The 21,375-nt window shown below is 47.8% G+C and overlaps 1 protein-coding gene and 1 long non-coding RNA gene across 3 annotated transcripts; one reads left to right on the top strand and one right to left on the bottom strand.

The window, feature by feature from the left end:
- The first annotated feature begins 357 nt into the window (after positions 1-357).
- Positions 358-2,569, top strand: LOC135307613 (uncharacterized). Its single transcript, XR_010368322.1, has 2 exons — positions 358-970; positions 1,560-2,569. It is a non-coding gene; the product is annotated as an uncharacterized LOC135307613 (long non-coding RNA).
- Positions 2,570-3,028: 459 nt separating this feature from the next.
- Positions 3,029-11,454, bottom strand: LOC135307612 (serine/threonine-protein kinase PAK 3-like). 2 transcript variants are annotated; one of them, XM_064432019.1, is made up of 8 exons: positions 10,716-11,454; positions 9,850-9,898; positions 8,498-8,607; positions 7,553-7,670; positions 6,619-6,718; positions 5,997-6,193; positions 5,536-5,670; positions 3,029-4,011 (listed from the first exon to the last, which is right to left on the bottom strand). In XM_064432019.1, exons 4-8 carry the CDS (start codon positions 7,628-7,630, stop codon positions 3,967-3,969), a joined length of 555 nt encoding a protein of 184 aa, XP_064288089.1. In that variant the 5' UTR covers positions 7,631-7,670; positions 8,498-8,607; positions 9,850-9,898; positions 10,716-11,454; the 3' UTR covers positions 3,029-3,966. The 2 variants fall into 2 exon arrangements, with proteins under 2 accessions (XP_064288089.1, XP_064288088.1); XM_064432018.1 differs by lacking the exons at positions 8,498-8,607; positions 9,850-9,898; positions 10,716-11,454 and having other exon boundaries at positions 7,553-8,491.
- Positions 11,455-21,375: the final 9,921 nt, after the last annotated feature.

Here is a 21,375-nt window from a genome sequence, read left to right as displayed (position 1 = left end):
GAGTAGATCTTAGGTAGAACTTGTTTACTTAGAGCATTCTGCAACCCTGGCACACGGGTCCCCAAGAGCTTGTAGGTGCCTCATCCCTGGAACCATTCCAGGTCAGGTGGCAAAGGGGTCTGAGCAATCTGATCTCTTTAAAGATGTTCCTGCTCATGGCAGGACACTTGCACCTGATGACCTTTACAGGGCCCTGCCAGCCCAGCCCAGTCTAGGACTCCTCACCGTTTTCATTTGAAGAGCACCAAGAGTGCAGGTGAGGAGGAAGGGGGCTCATCTGATGCCTTGGACTTAAGTAGATGAGGAGCCCATCCCTCACACCCGGTTTCACCTGTGGCCCCTTTGCATTTTACCTGCAGGAGCTCCTTGGCAGACCAGCGCTGCTCCTCATCTGTCTGCAGGCAGCAGCTCAGGAAGTCACACAGCCAAGGTGAAAACAGGTTGGGCTCCTGCAGCTTTTCTTTCCCTCCTGTGCCTATCAGGATTTGAGGCTGGGGAAAAAGGAAACAGGGAGGTTCCACCTGCTGCTTTGCCCATCTGTAACTTTGCCCATCTCCCTGAGCCCATTGTTTAAGCTTCATTCTGCAGTGGCAGTTTCTGCCCTGGCAGAGACCCAGAGATGACTTTCCTTCACCTACAAAAAACCCAAACCCCACATTTTTTCCAACATCCTACAGATCTTGACTTGGCAGCTGATTTCATTGACTGACCTAACAAGTGGGAACTACATCAGCAAAGCATGTTTGATTCTCTGAGAATTCACACCAGCTCGATAGGGTTTTTGGAAGAGGGACTTTGCTATACTAACTCTGCTATTTCCAAGGATTAGTACAAGAAAGGCATCTCTGCCATGCTTGTTGGTCCCTTAAGCAGAGCTGCCATAAAACAAAGCTCATCAAGTTCTCTCCTTTGTTCTTGAAAACCATGGTAATTGGAAGGAAAGAAAGGAAATCCACCAGGTATTCCTCAGGTAAGGAAACAAACATTTAAATCTCAAATTCCACACAGACACATTAAGATGCCTGCACAAATGTGTTGGGATGAAAATGCCTGCTTGGGCACACAGGAAACACCTGCAGCTCTGTCTCTCAGCAGTCGGAAAATTTCAGCTTCCCTTATGCAGCAAAAGAAAACTTTCCATGGTCAGAAGAAGGAGAGGTGCCATCCCTATGGTCACTCTCTGCTCATTTGGCTACTCAAGTCAATGCATTAATGGTAGGCCCATCCCAGAAAGTGCCAGGAAACAAACAGGGGGTTTTGGCAGGCTCTCCACATCACCAGGCTCTGGCTTGGTGATGAGGAGAACGTGGCTTGGGCTATGAGAAAAAACACGGTCACTAGGTGTTTCAGCATTACTGGAAAAGAAGCAGAAGAGACTCTGAGCCATTTACACCCTCATTCCCAGGCTTCCAGCATGTTTCCCAGTGAGAAGACACTGCACAGGGAATTAAGTTCCTCTCTAAAAATCATTGTTTTAGAAACTTTGTTGGCTTTGGGTTTCTTTTCTTCATTGCTGGAAATGTAACACCAGTTCTGAGAGGCTTGACTTGTGGTTTTAGGGGCATCTTCACAGACAGACAAGTGGGAACAATTTGAAACCCAAAGCAAAGTGTTGCCTCAGAAGAGTTGGGGAGTGTTTGCCTGTGTTAAGGCTTGAGCTGTCTGGCAATCCCCTTACATCCATGTGCAGAAACACCCAGCTGCTCCCCAGATCTCAGTCCCTCTGGGCACACAGGCCTCAGGAAAACGATTCCAGCCTTTCTCCTGCTCAAGAGCATCTAACCTAAGCTGAGCTCCAGTTTCTTCAGTAAAGTCAAGGACGTTCTCTTCCATGCAGCTGACAGTGTTCATGGAGCTCAGCAGGTCTTCCTGATATTCCTCAGGCCAAGGAATTACAGTGGAATTTGGCCAGACATCAGATGAACATTATCCAGTGTGGTTCATGTGGAACCAAGCTCTAACGCTGACAAGCCAAAGGGAGAGAGCTCATTCTGCTTTTGAAAGATGTCAGTTAGAAACATAAGACACAGACTTGGAACTACTCAAACCTCAGCGTGCAGAATCCATCTAAAATAGACCACAATCATAATGGCAAGGGGCGTTGGAGTCTTGATAAAAACGCCCACCACGATAATAATAACTCTGCCCTAGTGGCAGTGAAATCAATGGTGGCCAAAGAGACTTTATTACTTTCCTCTTCAAACCAAAGGAAAATTTCCAAGCCTAAAATAGCCAATGTACTCTCCTTGATTAAAAGCAATTATAACAATTCATTCAAGTACGCAGACGTGAGCCAAACAGAGGGATCACAGGTCACGCCTGACGTTCCTTGTTCATCAGTGGAACCTGCAAACTCTGATTTTATGCTATTTATAAATGTGCCAGTTGTTGGTTTAGTAGAGCTTTTTTGGCAAAATCATGGGTTTTGTTTTCTTATGTTACAGATCCCCTCTATTGGACTTTCAAAGGTGAAATTTTATTTAAAATCAAAACCAAAGTTTTTAAATTGATATATATGGGAAGATCTTTTGCCGAAAATTAGGTCATTAAAAGGATGCAGCGTTCCTCAGCAGTCCTGTCCTGTTCCTGATTTGTACACAGCCCCTGGCGGGCGATAATTCCCTTCCTTGCCAGTCAGGGAATAAGGCTCTATGTTCTCTTCTGAATTGGCCATTCGTTCTTAAAGATGGAAAGTCCCCCCTTGTCGGAACCCAGGACATCCCTCTGGCAGCTCTGGGTGGCTCGAGCCCCTGGCAGGGGGCTCAGAGACCCTGGCATGAAGGCAAAGACACCTGTGCCTTTGAGGTGTCTTTGATTTTGACCCATGGAGTAAATTACCAATGTTACGTGAAGAGCTACAAGTCACGAGAGTTTAAGCAGAATAATAATTTGTCTCAGGGTGAAAGGGTAGAAGTTTGGGGTTTTTAGAATGGGGGTTCTGGAGGTGACACAATCCGTCCTAAGGACGTGATTCATGGAGGTTCTTTTTCACTGATCTCAGGGTGCAAAAACTGACACGACAAGGGGATTTGCAGTAAAATCAAAATACATGTACTTTTATTAAATAGCCATAGCAAAGATGCGTTAGAGAGAAGGGGAATGAAGAAAGGGAAAAGAATAAGGAAAAGAAAAAGAAGAGAGGGAGGGCAAGGAGGTGTATAGCTACCAGACGTGCGGATGACAAAGTCCCTCGAAGTCCGGTCGACGAAGAGGCCTGTCGTCCTCACGTCAGGGGAGATCTCAAAGGTATCAGTCAGGTCTAACCTTTTTTATAGTCCTTTTGAAATGGGGGAAGGGGACCCATTTCAAAATACTCTATTGATAAAGGGTACAAGGAGTCCATCAGTAGTCCATCAGGAACAGGTGTCGTCAGCAGCAGATGTCGTAGGCAGGAACCATTGTCTTCTCGGTCCAGTGGTCGCTTGCAAAACTTGCTCCGGTCCCCACGCATACCTTCCCTCACCCTACGGTGGGGATTTCAGTCTTAGTCCTTTTGGGAAAAGAGGGGAGCTTTTCCAGGTAGGGGTCGCACGTCTCAGTCCTTGAGGGGAGAACCTTCTCCCATCTCAGTCCATCTGTCACGGTGGTTGATGTACAGTGAATGGAGGGTCCTTTTGTGGCGACCTCCGGGAAGGTCATTCCAGAGAGAAAGTCCAGCCAAGTCAGAAGGGTGGAGAAATTCCAGCACTAGCGTTGCTAGGTGATGCAGGCGAAGGAGAGCACACTGCCCCTTCTTGGGTGCAGTGTTCCATGAGTTGAGCAAACACACCCGTAGGCAATAATCTGGCTTGGTGGACCAGACAGACCTGGATTTTCAGAACAGGATCTTTCCCTTTCCCCGGTGGTCTTGGCTTTCATGACGATCGAGAGGCAAAAAATGAGGGAAGTTTCGGACAGACTCTCACACCTTGTCATCTCCTTTGCTTTTTGCATTCCCTTGCTGCAGGGATGGCAGCAATCAGGCTGTCAGAAGAGGCTTAAGAGAGGCTCCGCTGATTGCAGAAATGGATGCTGCCCAAAGGGAAAAAGAAACAAAAGAAACCAAATTAAAAGAGACAAAGGAAAAAGGAACCATTTTTCCAAACTGAGTTCCTAACAGGGTTGAGCTGGATTCCTCCAGCACCCAGATATACACAGACATGGGACTGAGGGCACCAGCAGCACGTCTGCCTTCATGTCCAGCATGCTGCTGGCACAGGCAAACACGGCCCAGAACTGCACTAGTCCATTCCTCATGGTGTCGTCACTTGCTGGGATTTTTGTCCTGCTATCACTGTGGGATTGCTGCTTGCTGTCCTAAGGATTTATTCCTTTCAGGAAAGTCAACAGACTTATTCAAGCTCCTCTTTTCTACAGACATGGGCTCTTTGAGTGTCCAAGAGAGATGTGGGGTATAAGGCATTCCTCAAGAGACTCCCAAGAGCTCTGAAAAATGTTGATCCCACATGTTGATCTCAGGAAAGCTGGACATGCAGGTTTTCAGCAGCAAGCCAGGAGCAAGGACACAAGCATCAGGGTGCAGATGTGCTCAGCTCTGGTTTGCAGGAAGAGCAGTGTCTGCCTCAGCACACCCCACTCCCTCCTGTGCTGGCTGGCATCTTCCTTCACAGCAGGCACAGCCAAGGAAGTGGCCTGGTCACCAGCTCCTTGTCTGCCACCAAACCTGGCAGCAAAGCCACAGCCATTCTCATCTACTTGATGGGGCAGGGCAGCACATGGGGCTGGCACAAATCCTGCACAGCTGTGCCTGTTTGGCTGGCAGAAACCTCCAAGGGTGGGCCAGGCGGGACAAGCTGGGTGCTCTCGGATGCTCACAGTGAGCTCCACCCCAGCTCCCCCATTCCCACAGACCAATCTAAAACCGCTTGGCAGGGACTGCTTTCATTGTGTTCCTCAAGCCCCATCCCCAGCATTGCAATACTTCAGTTCCTTTGCTACCAGGCAAACCTGAATACAGCACCTGAGAGCAAAAGAGGGACACAGAAATGACCAGAAGGTGGGAGCTCTCCTCTGAGGAAGGGCTGGGAGCCTTGTGCCTGTTTATCCTGGAGAAGAGCAAGCCCCAAGGAGACTTTTCAATATTTTCAGGGACTTTTAGGAAAGTTGGGGACATTTCTTTTAGCAGGGCCAATTGCAAGAGGACAAGGGGGAACGGCTTTAAGCTAAAAGACACTCAATTCAGATTGGCTCTGAGGAAGAAACTGTTTGTGAGGAGAGTGCTGGAACACTGGCACAGGCTGCCCAGAGAGCTGGGAGGAGCCCCAAGCCCAGCAACATTCAAGCTCCGCTTGGATGGCCCTCTGAACAACCTGATCTACTTGAAGATGTCCTTGCCAGTGGCTGGAGTTCTGGGCTAGATGACCTTCACTGGGCCCTTCTAACCTCAAGCAGTCAAGATCCTACTTGGTTTTCATTTGAAAAGCACCCAGAGTGGAGATTACTCTGTGGGGGGCCCATCTGATTCCCTGGAGTTTGGCCAAGGAGCAAACCCTGGCAGGGAACAGCTGTTTGGCCCGCAGCCGCTTTGCCTTGTACCTGCAGAAGTTCCTTGGCAGAGCCTTGCCTGTCCACATCCATCTGCAGGCAGCAGCCCAGAAATTCACACAAGCCAGGGGGTAGCCTGAGCTGGTGCAGATTTGGAACCCCTTGCTTGCCTATCAGGTAGCTGGCCTGAGGCAAAAGGAAACATGAGACTCTATGTGATTCTTCCATATCCTTCAGGGCTCACCTAGACCCCATCTTTAAAACTCCACTCTGCAGTGGCAATTTCTTGCCCAGCAGATGCTTAGAGATGAGCCTTCTCTCCCAAAGGAAAAAAGGCCCCAGTGCAGCCCCAGCTATTCCAGCACCAGGTCTTGCCTTGACGGCTGATGTGAGCCCCAGAGACCTTTTTTGAAGTGGCCCTTGCTGGAAGCACTTCAAGCTGTGGGAATGGGATTTTCTCTAATGGACTGAGAGCAGAAGGACACGACTATCTGAGCACATTTCCACCTTACCTTGACACTGGTCTCCTGCATATAAGGAGCCTCTCCTGTGGCCATTTCTATTCCCACAATGCCAAGGGACCAGGTGTCCACTTTGGGGCCGTAAGGCTCTCTTCTCACCACCTCGGGTGCCATCCAGTAAGTGGTCCCGACCATCGACCTCCGTTTCCTGTGCTCAGGGCTGAGCACAGCACAGAGGCCAAAATCAGCTGAGGAGGAAAACAAACACTGCTTCAAGTAGGAAACCAAGGAAAAGGGCTTCTCACTCTCAGTCCCAGAACGCAGTGCTTAATGGAGCTGGAAAAGCAGCTGGGCTCTCCTTCCTCAGGGCTGCAGCCAAGGACATGGGCAATTGTTCAGGTAACAACCCGCCCAGGATTCCCACAAAACCTTGGCTTTTCCTCATTGCCCTGAACGTTTACACTGTAACTCTCTCCCTTTGGAAGGAACACCCACAAACCAAAGTTACTCTGGATACCTGGTTGCTCTCTAGACCACTCAGCACCTTCCAGCTGCGGCCTGGGCTTGCACAGCGCTCCCTGCACTCTCAGCAGCCACTGCTGGCACCCGGCACCTCTCCAAAGCAGCCCCACACCGCCTCCCCGCAGCGCTGCGCCTCAGCAGGAATACCCACCCAGCCTGACGGAGCCATCCCGGCCCAGAAGGATGTTGTCACTTTTGATGTCTCTGTGGATCACCTGCTTGGCATGAAGGAAAGCCAGGCCTTGCAGGCACTGCCAGGGGAAAAAGAAACAGGAGGCCAAAAGTTACCCTGATCTGATTTCATCACATGCAAAAGGAGGCTGCTCCTGAAGATTCTCAGATCTCCAAGGAGCAGTGAGTTCTGGCAAGAGGAAGAGCTTGCTGCTGCAGCACTAGGAGAGCAGGATCTTTCCAAGGGAAGGCATATTAGCTTTGGAGGGGGAAGCATCAGTCAGTCGTTGCTCCAGACTGTTCCCTGCAAAGCCAGTCAGAATGAGCGCTGCTGCAGCGGATGCGCTCTCCACGTCCGGACGACAAACAATGGTTTGCCAAAAGAGGAAAACATACCTGCCTTGGATACCTAGGGGATCACTGTCGGGCTGGAGACTGGAGGACAAGGGTTCTATGGCTGCCTCAACAGCAGACTTGGAAGTAGCTCTTTTGTCAGTTTGCAGCAGCAAGCACCATGCTGGGTGCCGTGCCATCCTTTGGAGTGGAGACCTGTGACAGATGAGTCTCTCTTTGGCTTGGCCTCTGGTTTAAAACTCTCACAGCAGCACCTTTGCACTTACAGGCAAAGAAGGCAGTGCAGAAAGGCTCTGGGCAAAGGCTTGGGGAGGCAAAGTGCAGAACAGAAAATAAAAAGGAAAAAGAGACAGAGAGTTCAATGATAGTGGATAAGAGTGAAGAACAGAGTACAGGAAGGGCAGGGACACTGGCAGGCAGTTCAGTCCAGATGCTCTTTCTTCTCTGAAGCAGAAGAGCAACACAGAAAGAAAGCTCTGAACATGGAATCACTCACTTTGCAGTGCTTTCAAAGGACTAGCCTTGTCCAAGCCATCCCAAGCACAAGCAGGACCCCTTACCTCCCGACACACTGTTGCTATGTGTCCTACAGCCATCCTTCTCACGGTGACCACATCAGCTAAGGAGCCTCCATCCATATATTCCAACACCAGCAGGACAGCCTCATCCACAAGGTAGCTGCAAGAGGAAAGCAACAGCGTGGAGCTGAACGTGCACAGCTAAATTGCTGTGGGGAAGAAAAGACTACAGCTGAGTTTTGTTTCCAGGTCACTGGTAAATGAAGATGGAATCAAATGAAGACACACTCCACCTAGGCTAGCCAGTGCCTGCCATCTGTGCCACCTAAAGGAGGAAGGCACATCCATGGAAAAGGAGACGGCTTAGGTGGCAAGCAGTGGGAAAAGGAGGTTCAGTGAGGAAAAAGATAAATCTGGAAGTGGACACATCCCAGCAGCTGCTTCATCATCTTCAGACACAAATTGCACCATTCCCTCCAGCAGCAAGGAGACACAGTTTTCACAGCTTTTACTAAAGGCAAGTGGTTGTGCAGCACTGCCAACACCCTTTGGAAAACCTTGCAGAAAGGACAGTCACAAACAGGAAAACAATTTCAGACCTGGCAAATTATGTGTCTCCTAGCCTAGTCTTTTGGCATGCAAGGCTATGGAAAATAGTGGGAACAGCACAAGGTGCATAACCTCTGGCATGTTTTCTCCTCCAACACTTAGAAAAAATCATGCCCCAAACCAGCAAAACCACATGCAGCAAGTGAACATACAGGCTGCTGGCTTAGTAAGAGAGCCAGGTTTCTGAGAGCAATCTTCAAGCTGTTTATGTCAGGAAGCATTCATGGGGACAGAATGCAAACTCCTCCCATGCCTGGTGCAGGAGTGGATTGATGTTCATTGAAAGATCCATTTTCTGCCAGTGGCTAAAGAGCTTTTAAATCTTTGCCTTGCAAGTATGGAAATGAACGTTCCCAAAAAATCACCAGAACTACTTACCTTTCTAAGTAGCTGACAATATTGGCGTTCTTATTTTCTCTTATGAGCAGGATTTCTTTTAATACTCCCTCACAGCCATGGTGCTGGAGATAAAGTTCCTTTACAGCCACCTACAATGACATTCAAAAGCTCTTAGGGACAGACATGACCAGAGCCTCTTTCTCTGGCACTCATGGGCCTGGATGCCTTGTCACCTCGGAAAAAAGGGACTCTAAACCATCAACCACAAAGCGCTAACACCACCCTCTGCACCTGCAGGCTTCTCAAACAGACTTTATTTAGCACTACTATTATCATTTACACACGCTTTGGAAGCCAAAAGTAATTTTTCTCCTGTGAAGAGATGGCTGCCAATTCAATTGTGTGCCAGAGTAAACACATAAAACATGATGGGGAAAATGCTGTCAAAAAAGAACTGCAAAGCGACTCAAGGTAAAGTTACAATCCCAGCACATCCTCACTTCTTCAGTTTGGCTTTTGCAACTTTGAAGAACAATCTTTAGACTTGAAATTATTGAATGGGTTTAAAAATGAATACCCCTTTCTGTGGTACACTATGGATGTGCCCCAGGTTCTAAGTACAGGGCTTGGGGCTTTTGAACGCCTCCGAGACCTCCCTCCAAGTGCAGTTCCTGAGCACAGCTCTGCAGCTGGATAAGGAACTACCTTCTCTAATTCCTTACTATTAAGGAAGATGGAATGTATTTCCTGAGAGTCAAAAAGGAGAATTCAGGACTTGGAACTTCTAGCCCCAAAGAGCAGCAAGACTCTCCAAGACACCACCATGCCTGTTCAGAACAGAGAGCATCTCTCTAGTGGAACACAGGATCAACACAAGGTTGTATTATTTAAGGCTCTTCATCAACTTCTTCTCATTCATCTGTGCACGTGTCTCTGTGTGTGTGTGTGTGTGTGTAGGTGTGTGTGTATGTGAACTAGGTTCCCTAGGACTGAAAGGCAAAACTGTGCTCCAGACAAGATCTCTCTTTCTGAAGGGCTTGCATTGTATTTTCCAACTGAATCACCTGATAGAAAACAAAATATCTGTGTCTGATCCTGGGCTTAAGAGGAATTGGGCTGGAATGATGGCTCTTGCCATCAGCTAATCTATGCACATTTATCCAGTAAGTCCAAGCTAGCGTGTCCTCTGAAAGACACCACGGCCATCCTTGCATTCATTCAGGTAGGTAGGAAGGACAAAGTCTGTCCCAAATGCATTTTGCAGCCTGCCTCTAGACAGACTGCTTCTGCAGAACAGCCTCTGCAGCAAAGACAGGCGGCCCAAAGCTCTGGCCACAGATCACATCACAGAGAAAGCACTCAAGAGCTGCAAGATCTGCACGGGCACTCACCGCTTGTCCTGTGGCAGTGTCAAAGGCCTTATAAACAGCTCCAAAGCCCCTAGAATCAGAACAGTGGCAAGAACAGAGACGTTGTTCAGTGCTGAGGAGCAAAAGGCAGCCCAGGCAGGAGCTCTGTGCTGCCTGCAGTGTCTCTAAAACACTGGGCTTTGTCTACTCTTCAGCCAAGGGCACAGCAGCCCAGCAGCCCTCTGCCATGCAGAGTGTCCAAGAGAAAAGCTGGCTCCCACAGGAAGAAAAAGGGCTGCTTGAATTCTCCAATACACACACTAACTTATGCATGTGGGGGGGTTTTCTTTGCCTTTTTCTTCTTGTATCTCTGCCTGTGACGTGCCTTTCCAGGCAATGAAACACACAGTGCTGCTGGGCCTTCTCACTGCTCTCTTTTCATCCTACCTGCCAAACTCAGGCAATGCCACACAGCCTTTCTTATTTTCCTGACCACTGAATATTGTTTCCAGAAAAATACTACTAAGAAATGCTACTGAGAGCTGTTATCTGACAGCTGTCTGGTGGGAAACAACACACAAAACCTGCTCTCTCAGCTTTTCCTTCCGTCGTGAGTGTGGCCATATTACTTTGAATCATACAAAACCATGTCTCCTGGGAAAATAGGCAAACTGGTGCCCCATCTTGGAGGGACAGGAGGGCTTCCAGGTCCTGCTCCTTGAGGCAGCCAAGACATTGTCAGCATCCAGTCATCTTTGATGATGCCTTGTACTGCCTCAGTAGTGAGACAGGGACAATCTGGAGCCAGGCTCTGAAAATGCTTGCAGCTTGCCTGACTTCCCACATGCTATTGCACCACCAAAATTCCTGGCCTGTGGTTCTGTAGAAATAAGTGTGGCTGCACTCACCCACTGCCAAGATGTTCCCATCCAGTGTACTTCTTTTCTGGATCTTCCACACTCACCACACACCCTGAAAGAAACAAAATGCAAGAAGCAAAGTTCAAAACAGAGAGATTGAGCTTGCAGGAGATCTGAAACCCAGCTCCACTCTCTGGGGCTCTGAGCAATTTGTGGTCTTTTGGCTAACGATAACATCAACAAGAACAACAACAACAGCAGCCCCAGCAAAACAGGCAGCTCTGCACAGAGTCTGATTCTCCCACACTCCTTTGCAGGGTTGCCTTGAGGGGAAACTAAGCCCATGGAAAAACCATCAGAGCAGACAGAAATCAGAAGACAAACAGGCACCAAGGCAAGCGGCTGTCATCTACAAATGGGAAGGAGGGCTGAAAAATCAGGAGCCTTCATTTTCTTGGGAAGAAACACTCTCTTGGGAGATTCAGCACAAGATTACATACTTCCAAAGATTCAGTGCACCCTGGGATCTGGGATGAATTTTTATCAACATCTGCTTTTTGCAGAGCAGAAAGAATATTGCAAAGTGAATTCCAGGAGAGGAGGGGATGTTCCCTTCCTCTCAGCAGTTTGCCTAAAGAATGCCTTGACATTTTCAGAGAACAGCAGCTCATGCTACATCCAAGAACAATGACTCTAAGAATTAGAACACTTTTCATTTAGGAGCAGGCTAAGTTCTGAAGACCACTTTGCCCGTTCCTCATTTAGTGAAGAACTACAAGTGCTGGTCTTCAGCCTGGGCTGCAGCAGCTACGGGCACTCGACTTGGCCCCTTGAACAGCACCCACGTGCCCCATCTTCCCAAAGGGCACAGCCCAGATGGGTCACAAGGACAGCGCCGCTCCTCAGGCGCTGCCGTGACACAGACACCTGCACAAAGGAGATGCTGATCCTCTCACCAGCCCAGGCAAAGCTGCAGCAACGGGGCGGCAGCTGCAACCCCACAGCTGAGGAAGGCTCCAGCCCCTGCAGGCACAGCAGCTGTCAGTGGCAGGGCAGGTATGACAAAAAGCTTGGCAAAGCCAACGAACGGCCACTGACAGCCACTGTCAAGAAGCCAGAGGCACACCCAGCTCTGTTACAAGCTATTGACCCCACTCAAGACAGAACATGGTTGTCTTTCTCTTCAGACCCACGGAGGAGTCAATCAATCCACCTTTTGTCCCAACAGCTGATGGCAGACACTGAGTAAACTGGGCTCTGCTCTGTGCCTGACCCGTTAGTCTCTGACAGCACTGCACTGGCAGCCCTTACTAGTTGTAAGAAGCAACTCAGCTCTACTGCAGAGTCACCAAGGCCTTGGTGTGCTTTCCTCAAGTGCAGGAATCTGTGCAGGGATTGAGGCCAATGCTTAGTATTCCAAGAGTGTTTATCAGCTGGGCATTAGCAGTGACAAAGTGCCTGGTACTGCAGGAACATGCAGCAGAGGGGCTGCAGGCTTCCTCCCGAGAATTGCCTGCAGGGCACTTCTATCTGGAAATGCCACATGGATGTGTCTCTTTGATGCATCTTCCTAGGCATACAACTAAAATATCAAACAGGGATTGTCAAAAAAAGTGTGGTGGTTTTCTTCTTTTGGGGCACTTTGAAAACAACTCTTCCTATCTGATACCTCGGGATTGTTCTAACAATGTAACATTTTAACTTTTAGGGCACATTGAAAAGACCTCTTCCTCTCTTATTTGTGCTATCATTTGATGTTCTCATCCAGAAGGTCAGGCTAACCAAAATGTAGAATTCTTATAAAACCCAAACTGTAGAAGGAACAGTAGAAGTACTAACAGTCATAAAAACAACACCAGCATTAAACCAGCCCCACAGACAATCAAGTTCTGGGAAGTATTTTGTCTCCAATGGCTGGTGACATGTCAGGAGTCTAAAGGGAATCTAGGAAGCCAAATGTTCTCATCAGTTTGGCCAGACTAGCACACACACCTTCACGGAGGCATTGGCTGGGTTGCAGCCTTCTGCTGCTTGCAAAACAATCCCTGCTTTTGTCTTCACTGCACAGGGAAGCTCAGGCAAAGCCCACCCACTCCCAGCTGCCCTCAAAGGCAAAAGGAACGCCTCAAAGTGCTGTCTGGCTGCCCCCAAGCACAACACTGGCCTCTGTAGAGATCCACAATATCTGTCTTGTTGCCATGATAATTTAGGAAAAAAGCCTCTGCTAGGATTTTTCCTGTCCTGAAGAGCTGAGAGCCTCAGGAAAGAAATGTAAACAATGGCTATCTGCTGCTGTGGAATGCCACGGGTGCATCTTCCATTAGTTCGTGTAGATTGTTTTCAATCAGTGACCAATCACAGCCACCTGTGCCAAGGCTGTGAGCAGTCACAGGTTTTTGTTATTGATTCCTATTCTATTCTTGTCTTGGTAGCCTTCTGATCTTCTTCTCTCTGTCCTTTTAGTATAGTTGTAATGTAGTATTTTAGTATAATATATAACATAATAAATCAGCCTTCTGATGAAAATGGAGTCAAGCCTCGTGCCTCGTCCAAAGGGTCGCAGTTTAAACAAGAGAGCCTCACACTGGTTTTGCTTTCAAACTAGGACACAAATCCATCTCTTTATTTGAACACAGGAATGGGCCATTGCCTACCCTGCAAGCGGGAGTTGGAGGGGCGGGGAGGGTGGGGTGGGGTGTCACCTTCTGTGGTAATCGGCGGAAGAAATGCAGCACTCAATATGAGTGATCAGCAAATCTCAAAACTTTATTGATAGGCACATACATTTATATTGGTGTTAATGAGGCTAATACATATTGCAAAAAGTGAGCTCATTATTGGTTAGTTACTTATCAGCTAACTACGCCTACCTTATCATGCTTGTGGCTACTATGTTGCAGCTGTCCACATCTTTTCTTCATGTTTCTAACTAACGATCCATCCTGATGTTGCACCAAGGGCACAGTGCCCTTGCCAGGTTTGGACACTGACTGCTGACTCCTATCCTCGTCTCCTTCTTGCTAAATTAACGGTATTATGTCAGTGTGACCTTTGTTAGCTAGCCAGCTGTTCACAAAATCCTCCACACTTCCCCTGTTTTTCTGTTGCACAAGCATAGTCTGATTAGATGCAGCAAATATCATTCTTTGAACCATGTTCTGTAAGCACATGCAAAAACAAGGCAAAACTAACACTACTAACAAAGCCATAATGCCTACTATAATAATGACTCTAACAATAGAGCGCAACCATGATCCCAAGCCTAATGATTTGAGCCACTCATCAATGCCAGAGTCCGATTCTACCTGTAAGTTTCCAGTTAACCTTCGCAGCTCAGAGAGCTGGGAGTGAATGGACTGGGAATGATCAGAGAGGTTCATGCAACACATGCCCTCAAAATCTTCACAACCATGGCCCTGTGCCAGTAAAAGGAAATCAATTGCAGCTCTATTCTGAAGCGTTGCATGGCGAATAGAATCAACATCAAGCAAAAGGCTAGAAAGTGCTAAAGTGGTGGCATTAGTTTGTTTAGCAAGCCAGCATCCTAGCTTGTTTAAAATGGCATGGGCACCTGCTGCCGATACCCCTGGAGCTAAAAAGGATGCTGCCACTATGGCCCCTGGGGACCAAAATTTTACATCATCTTTGCAGTCAGCAGTAAACGCATGGGCCATTCTTTTAATTCTGTGATAGCGGCGGCTCATATTAAGGATCATTGACGCATTGGGTGTGAGGAGAGACAACTCTCCAATTGTACATGGCCCCCCGCTCAGCATCGATGGGACACCGGGCCACGCACGATCCCCACATATTAAAAAGTAACCTGCTGGTAATTGAATAGGGTCGTTTGATGAGATCGACACCCTCTTTGTGGTATAATTGCACCAGGTTGTTGCATTACGGTAAATGGCCATGCTGGAGGTTACAATAGTAGAATAGTTTTTGGCCGGCAGCTGACTTTTATGCTTAAACCTAAGGCATGCATCTGCCATCACTGAGCCTAACAGTTCCAACTCTTGGGGTTCCTGCGGTGCTATAGGAAAATGAGAAATCCATTGGTCCCAGTTATCTACACTGACCCTGGCGTCATTGGTTTTGCAGGTGGGTATTTTCGATGGGCATGGCCAGGGATCTGCCGGCAGTCCAACCAAACAGGTTGTAAATGGATTACCGGGAGAAGATAACGACAAGCAAATAGCCTCCTGGTTAGTTAAATTTGCCATGGTGATCCAAATATTAGTCTTGGGCTGAGGTGGGGCCCATGCTTGATGGGTTCCCACTCCTTTGGCAATGTCTGGGCTGTCTATTAAGAGGGCAAATACGAGTAAAACAGCAGCATAAGTCTGCCACATCACCCTGATCTTCCCGGACGCTGTTTTGAACCATCCAGACATTTAGGGAATTAACAGGTTGCCCACAAACCGTTAAGAATGTCTCTTCCTTCCTCTCCCCTTTTTCTTTCTTGAGCCGCCCAGACTTAATCTTTTTAGAGCCCTTAAACAATCGTCCCACACTTGATTAGGATCTTGATCCCTCAGAATCGGACCTACTACATCTAGCTGGGAGAGGGGAATGCCCCGACCACACTTAGACTGTAAGATACACGACTGAGATTGCCCTAAAGCGCGTCTGGCAAAGTGCTGGGTTTCCCACCTAAACCATGCGAGAATTTTCTGTTCTGGGGACTCATACAACTGTAACCCTTGGCGGCCAGGTAATCCTGTAAAGGTCTGAAGTTCTGCTTGCCAGGAGTCCCGCTGCCAATAAAATGCACAGCTTCTGCACCACAGTTCAGGTAACTGTGACTGATGCACCCACTTAGTTTGCTGACACCCCCCGCAAAAGAACAAAATCCATGCAGCACACTGAGTATTTTGACACTTAATACAAGCTAATCTCTTAGGCCTTCTATGATAAAATGTATGAAGTGCCGGAATCAGGCTTAGTATACTGTCCAGGGATTGACACCGATCAATCACTCAGTCAATGGCAAAGCTACAGTGTCCTTTCAGCTTGAGAACTATCAGTCAAATGGTGATCAGCAGCTTTGCCTCCACTCGCCGACCGTCCTCTTCGCTCAGTTGTCTGGGGTCTGGTTCCATCTAACACGGCTGGTGGGGTCCATTTAGCAGCTACCCACAAGGATCCTGTAGGGGTAGAAACACAAAGATACCCGCGGCCCCAGTATAATACCTTAGCAGGACCTTGCCATTGTCCTGTCTTGGGGTCTCTATACTTTACCCATACATCCTGCTTCACACTATCTTTTTCTGTTACATAATGACGAATTACAGCAGGAACTTTGCTTTCCCCAAAAACACACAGGTGATTTAAGACAAATAGACACTTTAGCAACCTTTCTTGCGGCTCTCTAATATCTTTGTATTTACCTAGATATTTTTTCAAAGTACCATTAGCTCTCTCTACAATCGCTTGTCCTGTCGGAGAATTAGGGATGCCTGTCACGTGTTCAATCCCCCACATTTGCACGAACTGTTTTATTCTTTTGCTGCAGTAGGCAGGCCCATTGTCTGTCTTAATATGTCGTGGCACTCCCATTACAGCAAAGCAGCTACTGAGATGCCTCTCCACGTGCCCTGCTTTCTCACCAGTTTGTGCTGTGGCCCATATAAAATGACTGTAGGTGTCTATAGTAACATGCACATACTTTATCCTTCCAAACTCAGCAACACGTGTGACATCCATTTGCCAGGTCTCATTTGTATTCAGCCCTCTGGGGTTAACTCCTAGACCTAACCCGCAGCCCCCGTTATGATGACTACATGTGGGACAGGCTTTGACTATTGCCCGTGCCTCTTCTAGAGATATTTGAAATTCCCTATGGAGGCCTTTTGCATTTTGGTGAAACATGGAGTGTGCCTCTCTGGCCAAAGTCTGCCTGGGAATTGGAGTCACATGTGTGATTGAAACTAGCTTATCTGCTTGTGCATTACCCTCTCCCAGACCAATATCCCACTTATGACTTCTGATATGAATGACAGAGAAAGGATACTTCCTCAGTTTAATTGCCCTCTGTAACTGTATAAACAGCTCATGTAACCTCCTGTTTTGAACCTCTTTTATAGAGGCATCTTCTATTCGCTCGCATACTCCAGCGACATATAAAGAATCTGTCACTATATTGAGGGGCCCAGAAAAATGCATCATGGCCCAAACAACAGCCAATAACTCCATCGTTTGTAAAGTATCCAATTCGGAGGCCTGGAGAATCTGATGGTGCCATTGTCCCTTTTCCTGCCAGGTCACTGCAGCAATTCTGGATTTTCTTCCTGCATCCGTGTAGGCTGTTATGGCATCCTGACAGGGGTTTCTGTGACCTTTTTAGGCACTGAGTCCAACCCCATTGCCCTATCCAATTCAACGGTATATTGGGGATATCATCAGTGGCAATCACACTTCCAGCTCCCAACAGTGCCTCTTGTAATTCCACACTGTTTAACAGGTACCAGGTCAATGTATCTTTCTTCATTGGTACCCGTATCTGAGCAGGCTCCTTTCCCATGATCTGTAGTGTCCGTTCACGACCCTTTTTGAGCAACTCAGCCAAAATTTCAATTTTTTGAAGAAGGGTTTTATGCTGTTGAAGTGGAGGAGATATCCATTCCAAAGCCCACACCTCCCCCGTTTTTCTGTTTTGCTGAGTAAGTGCACCTAGTAAGTATTTAGTTCCACACCAAACTGTCAGCTGTATAGGGAGGTAAAGGTCTCGTCTCCGGACACTGCCTTGTGTCACACAGTCCAGTATCTGTTGTAATGTCCTAACCTGCTCAGAGGTTATATGAACAGGCTGTGCCGGATCAGTTCCTTTTAGTAAGGGTCGAAGTTTATCTAATAGCTCATTCGGGATGCCCACAATAGGACGCAGCCATTGTAAATCACCAAGTAACCTTTGGGCATCATTCAATGTACGTATTTCAACGTTTAATTGCAGTTTCTGGGGGGTAACAACCTGACCAGTAAGCGTCCATCCTAGATACTTCCAGGGTGCAGATAGTTGAATTTTTTCAGGAGCTACAACCAACCCATGTAGTTTCAGAGCATCATGTATTTTTTGAATTTGTTGACCTGTAAAAGGTTGCTGCTGAGCAAATAGAATATCGTCCATATAATGATAAATGATGGTTTCGGACCAGGCTTGCCGTAAGGGTTGTAAAGCATTGTCAACATACAATTGACATAAGGTGGCGCTGTTTCTCATACCCTGTGGAAGATTAACCCATTCAAACCTCTTATCTGGCTCTTCCCTATTTAATGCCGGTAAAGTAAAAGCAAACCTTCGGGTATCTCTAGGGTGAAGAGCAATAGTAAAGAAGCAGTCCTTAAGATTTACAATTAACAATGGCCAGTCCTTTGGCAACATTGCTGGGTTAGGTAAGCCTGGTTGTAAGGCTCCCATAGGTTCCATTTGTTCATTTACAGCCCGTAAATCATGTAGCAAGCGATACTTTCCTGATTTCTTTTTAATGACAAAAATAGGTGTATTCCATGGGCTGGTCGACAACTTCAAATGACCTTGCTTATATTGTTCTTGTACTAGCATATGTGCTTGCTCCAGACTTTCCCTTTTTAGTGGCCATTGCTTAACCCATACTGGGACATCCGTGGTCCAGGTCAGCGGGATCGGGAAAGTCCACGCAATGGCCACTAGCCCAAAGGGTGCTCATTTGTCAACACTATTCCCAGTTGAGCCAGAATGTCCCGACCAATGAGGCACTGCACTGTAGGGGGTAAGGGTACAATTGAAAAAACATTCCGTAAAGTTTTTCCATCAATAGTTACAGACAACATGGGTGACTTTCTAGCAAGTGTCAGGCCCCCAACCCCGGTAACTGTCATTGTGGTTGGCTGTAATGGCCAGTTGTGAGGCCAGTAATCTGGACTAATAATGCTGGAGTCCGCACCAGTATCTAATAAACCTTCCAAGGTTTGTCTCCCCCCCAGATGCTCTATTGTTACAGTGCGCTTAGGCCGATCATTCAAATTCATTGTTAATAAAGTAAGTCCTCCAGTGGAACCAAAGCCTCGTTCTCCCCTCGACTGTAATTGACAAGGGGGCAATGTTTTAGCAATCTGCTCCAATGGAACCAATTGGGCTATCCTCTGCCCTTTCTCGATTTGTATCGGTGGAAAAGGAGTATGTACCATGACGTAGATTTCTCCCGTATAATCAGCATCTATTACTCCAGGTAAAACAAATAATCCCATCATGGTGGCCGACGATCGTCCCAGAAGCAAAGCTCCCATAGGTTGTCCATTAATGATGCTTGGTCCCTTTATTCCAGTCGGCACCTTTTCCGGTTGGGTGGTCATCAGTGTTATCGCTACTGAGGCTGCCACGTCCAGCCCGAGGCTCCCGGCAGTGGCTGGCTGGAGTGCAGCTGGGCCGAGGTGTTGGCAGCGGCTACTTGTGTCTGGGCGCAGCGGCTGTTGAACGCGCTCGTCTTTATGTTTCCCGAGCGGTATCGGCAAGCTCTGGTGCTGTGGGTATCCGAGCGACAACTCTGGCACCAGACGCCAGCTGTCTGACAGTCTCGTCGCGTATGTCCCATGCCTCCGCACCGGTAACATTTAAATCGGCCAGTAGATGGAGCCCGTGGCTTATTTATAGCCGCCGCTTGTAGGGGTGCAAGAGCAGCTAATACCTGACTCTGCGAAGCTGCCGCTTGTTTTTGCAATCCTACACCTAACTCCTTAATAGCTTCTACTAACATCAGCTGATTCCCTATGGGCATATTTGCCAATCGTTCTAACGCTTCCTCTATAGACCAATTAGCTCCTAAGGTATTTAATACGTTCCTTGTAGCCTGGTTACTATTCTGGAGTGCACATTGTTTCAGTAAAGCACCTGTCATAAAGTCAGGGACTCCTGCCCGTTCGATAGCAGCGGCTGCCTTATCTATAAAAGATCCAAATGATTCATCTCTTCCTTGCTTTATTCCCATATAAGAGGGGACCCCGCCTGGCTCTTTTATCCTGTCTATGGCCATTCGTACTAAGCGCATAGCCTCCCGACATTTTTCAGGACCAATTAATGCCTGCTGCTCTGTACGAAAAAAAGGTCCTGAACCCATTAGCTCATCCAGGGTTATTCCGTGTAACGGGTCGCCTTGCTGCCGTTGTGTCGCTACACATTCCTGGCAAAGTGCCTGCCAGTGTGCATTAAACAAGAGCTGCTGATGCTGAGTGAAGATAAGCTTCGCTACTCCTCTGCAATCAGCCGGCAGTAATACCTGAGTCCCCCAGATGTAATCAAGTATCTGTTTTGTGGGCTCACCGGTCACCCCAAACTGACTAACTGTGGACCGTAATTGTGACAGCAGCTTCCAGTCCAGCGCTGTAATTGTGGCTTCATATCTGTTCCCCTGCACAGGCGAAAATACCACCGGACAAGCAACCTCCACCGCTGCAGCTATAGCTCCACTATCCCCCGAATCCATGATCTCTTTTGCTACCGCCGCCCATGCCTCCCTTCGCTCCCTTGCGACGGCCCCCGCTAGGTCACTTTTTGCCCCAGGGATCGTCTCATTACAAGGAGGAGGAAACGGAGGGTGTGGCCATGGCACAGGCGGTGCGGACGGTGCTGTTACAGCATCCGCGGGGGGTGAGCTGCTGCTTGAAGGAGGAGCTGATGTTGGTGGCAAAACGACTGTAGATGTGGTAGGGGGTAACGGACAGTCGTAGCAGTCCCCATGACTCTTATTCTTATCATATGCTACGCTAGCTTGCTGCGCAGCTTTCTTTTCTACCTGATGTTGTAATAACTCATTGTGCACGACTCGCCATAGCTTTCCTAACTTCCTTGCAGTTTTATCCTCATCTATAGCTGCCTCCCACAACTTGTCCCCGAGCTTACGCCACTCTGTTAATTCATGCACTGTATGAGGATTTTGAAAAACTCCTTGTGCATACCCATAGGCTAACAACTGTGGGAGCTCTTTCTGCAAATCTATGCCCTTAACCTGACGCTATTATAAAAAGCAAGTAAATAAATCATATGCTGCTTGCCTTTCCATTTCCATTTTTGAGAACGTCAGCGCTGTTGCAGCCCTTCAAGGTTTCGGCAGCACGTATCGGCCGGGCTCTTCTATAAGGTCACCCAGGGCGCGGCACTTTTCGCTTTTTCAGCAGTGCTTATTCGCCGTCCTTGCTGCTGTAGGACCCGAACTCGTTCACCGATCCACTGTGGTTGCCATTACCGATATCATGTCTGGGGTCACCATTTGTGGTAATCGGTGGAAGAAATGCAGCACTCAATATGAGTGATCAGCAAATCTCAAAACTTTATTGATAGGCACATACATTTATATTGGTGTTAATGAGGCTAATACATATTGCAAAAAGCGAGCTCATTATTGGTTAGTTACTTATCAGCTAACTACGCCTACCTTATCATTCTTGAGGCTACTATGCTGCAGCTGTTTACATATTTTCTTCATGTTTCTAACTAACGATCCTCTCCCCCATCCTGATGTTGATCCAAGGGCACAGTGCCCTTGCCAGGTTTGGACACTGACTGCTGACTCCTATCCTCGTCTCCTTCTTGCTTAATTAACGGTATTATGTCAGTGTGACCTTTGTTAGCTAGCCAGCTGTTCACAAAATCCTCCACAACCTTCAGTGTTGCCTAGAGGGCAAGGCCAGGGGGCTCAGGGGCAGAGGAAGGGATGTGTTGGTCTCAGGAGGTGCT

The sequence above is a fragment of the Passer domesticus genome, chromosome 9, assembly GCF_036417665.1.
Source record: "Passer domesticus isolate bPasDom1 chromosome 9, bPasDom1.hap1, whole genome shotgun sequence".
NCBI lineage: Eukaryota > Metazoa > Chordata > Aves > Passeriformes > Passeridae > Passer > Passer domesticus.
This window is presented reverse-complemented; position numbering and strand designations above follow the sequence as displayed.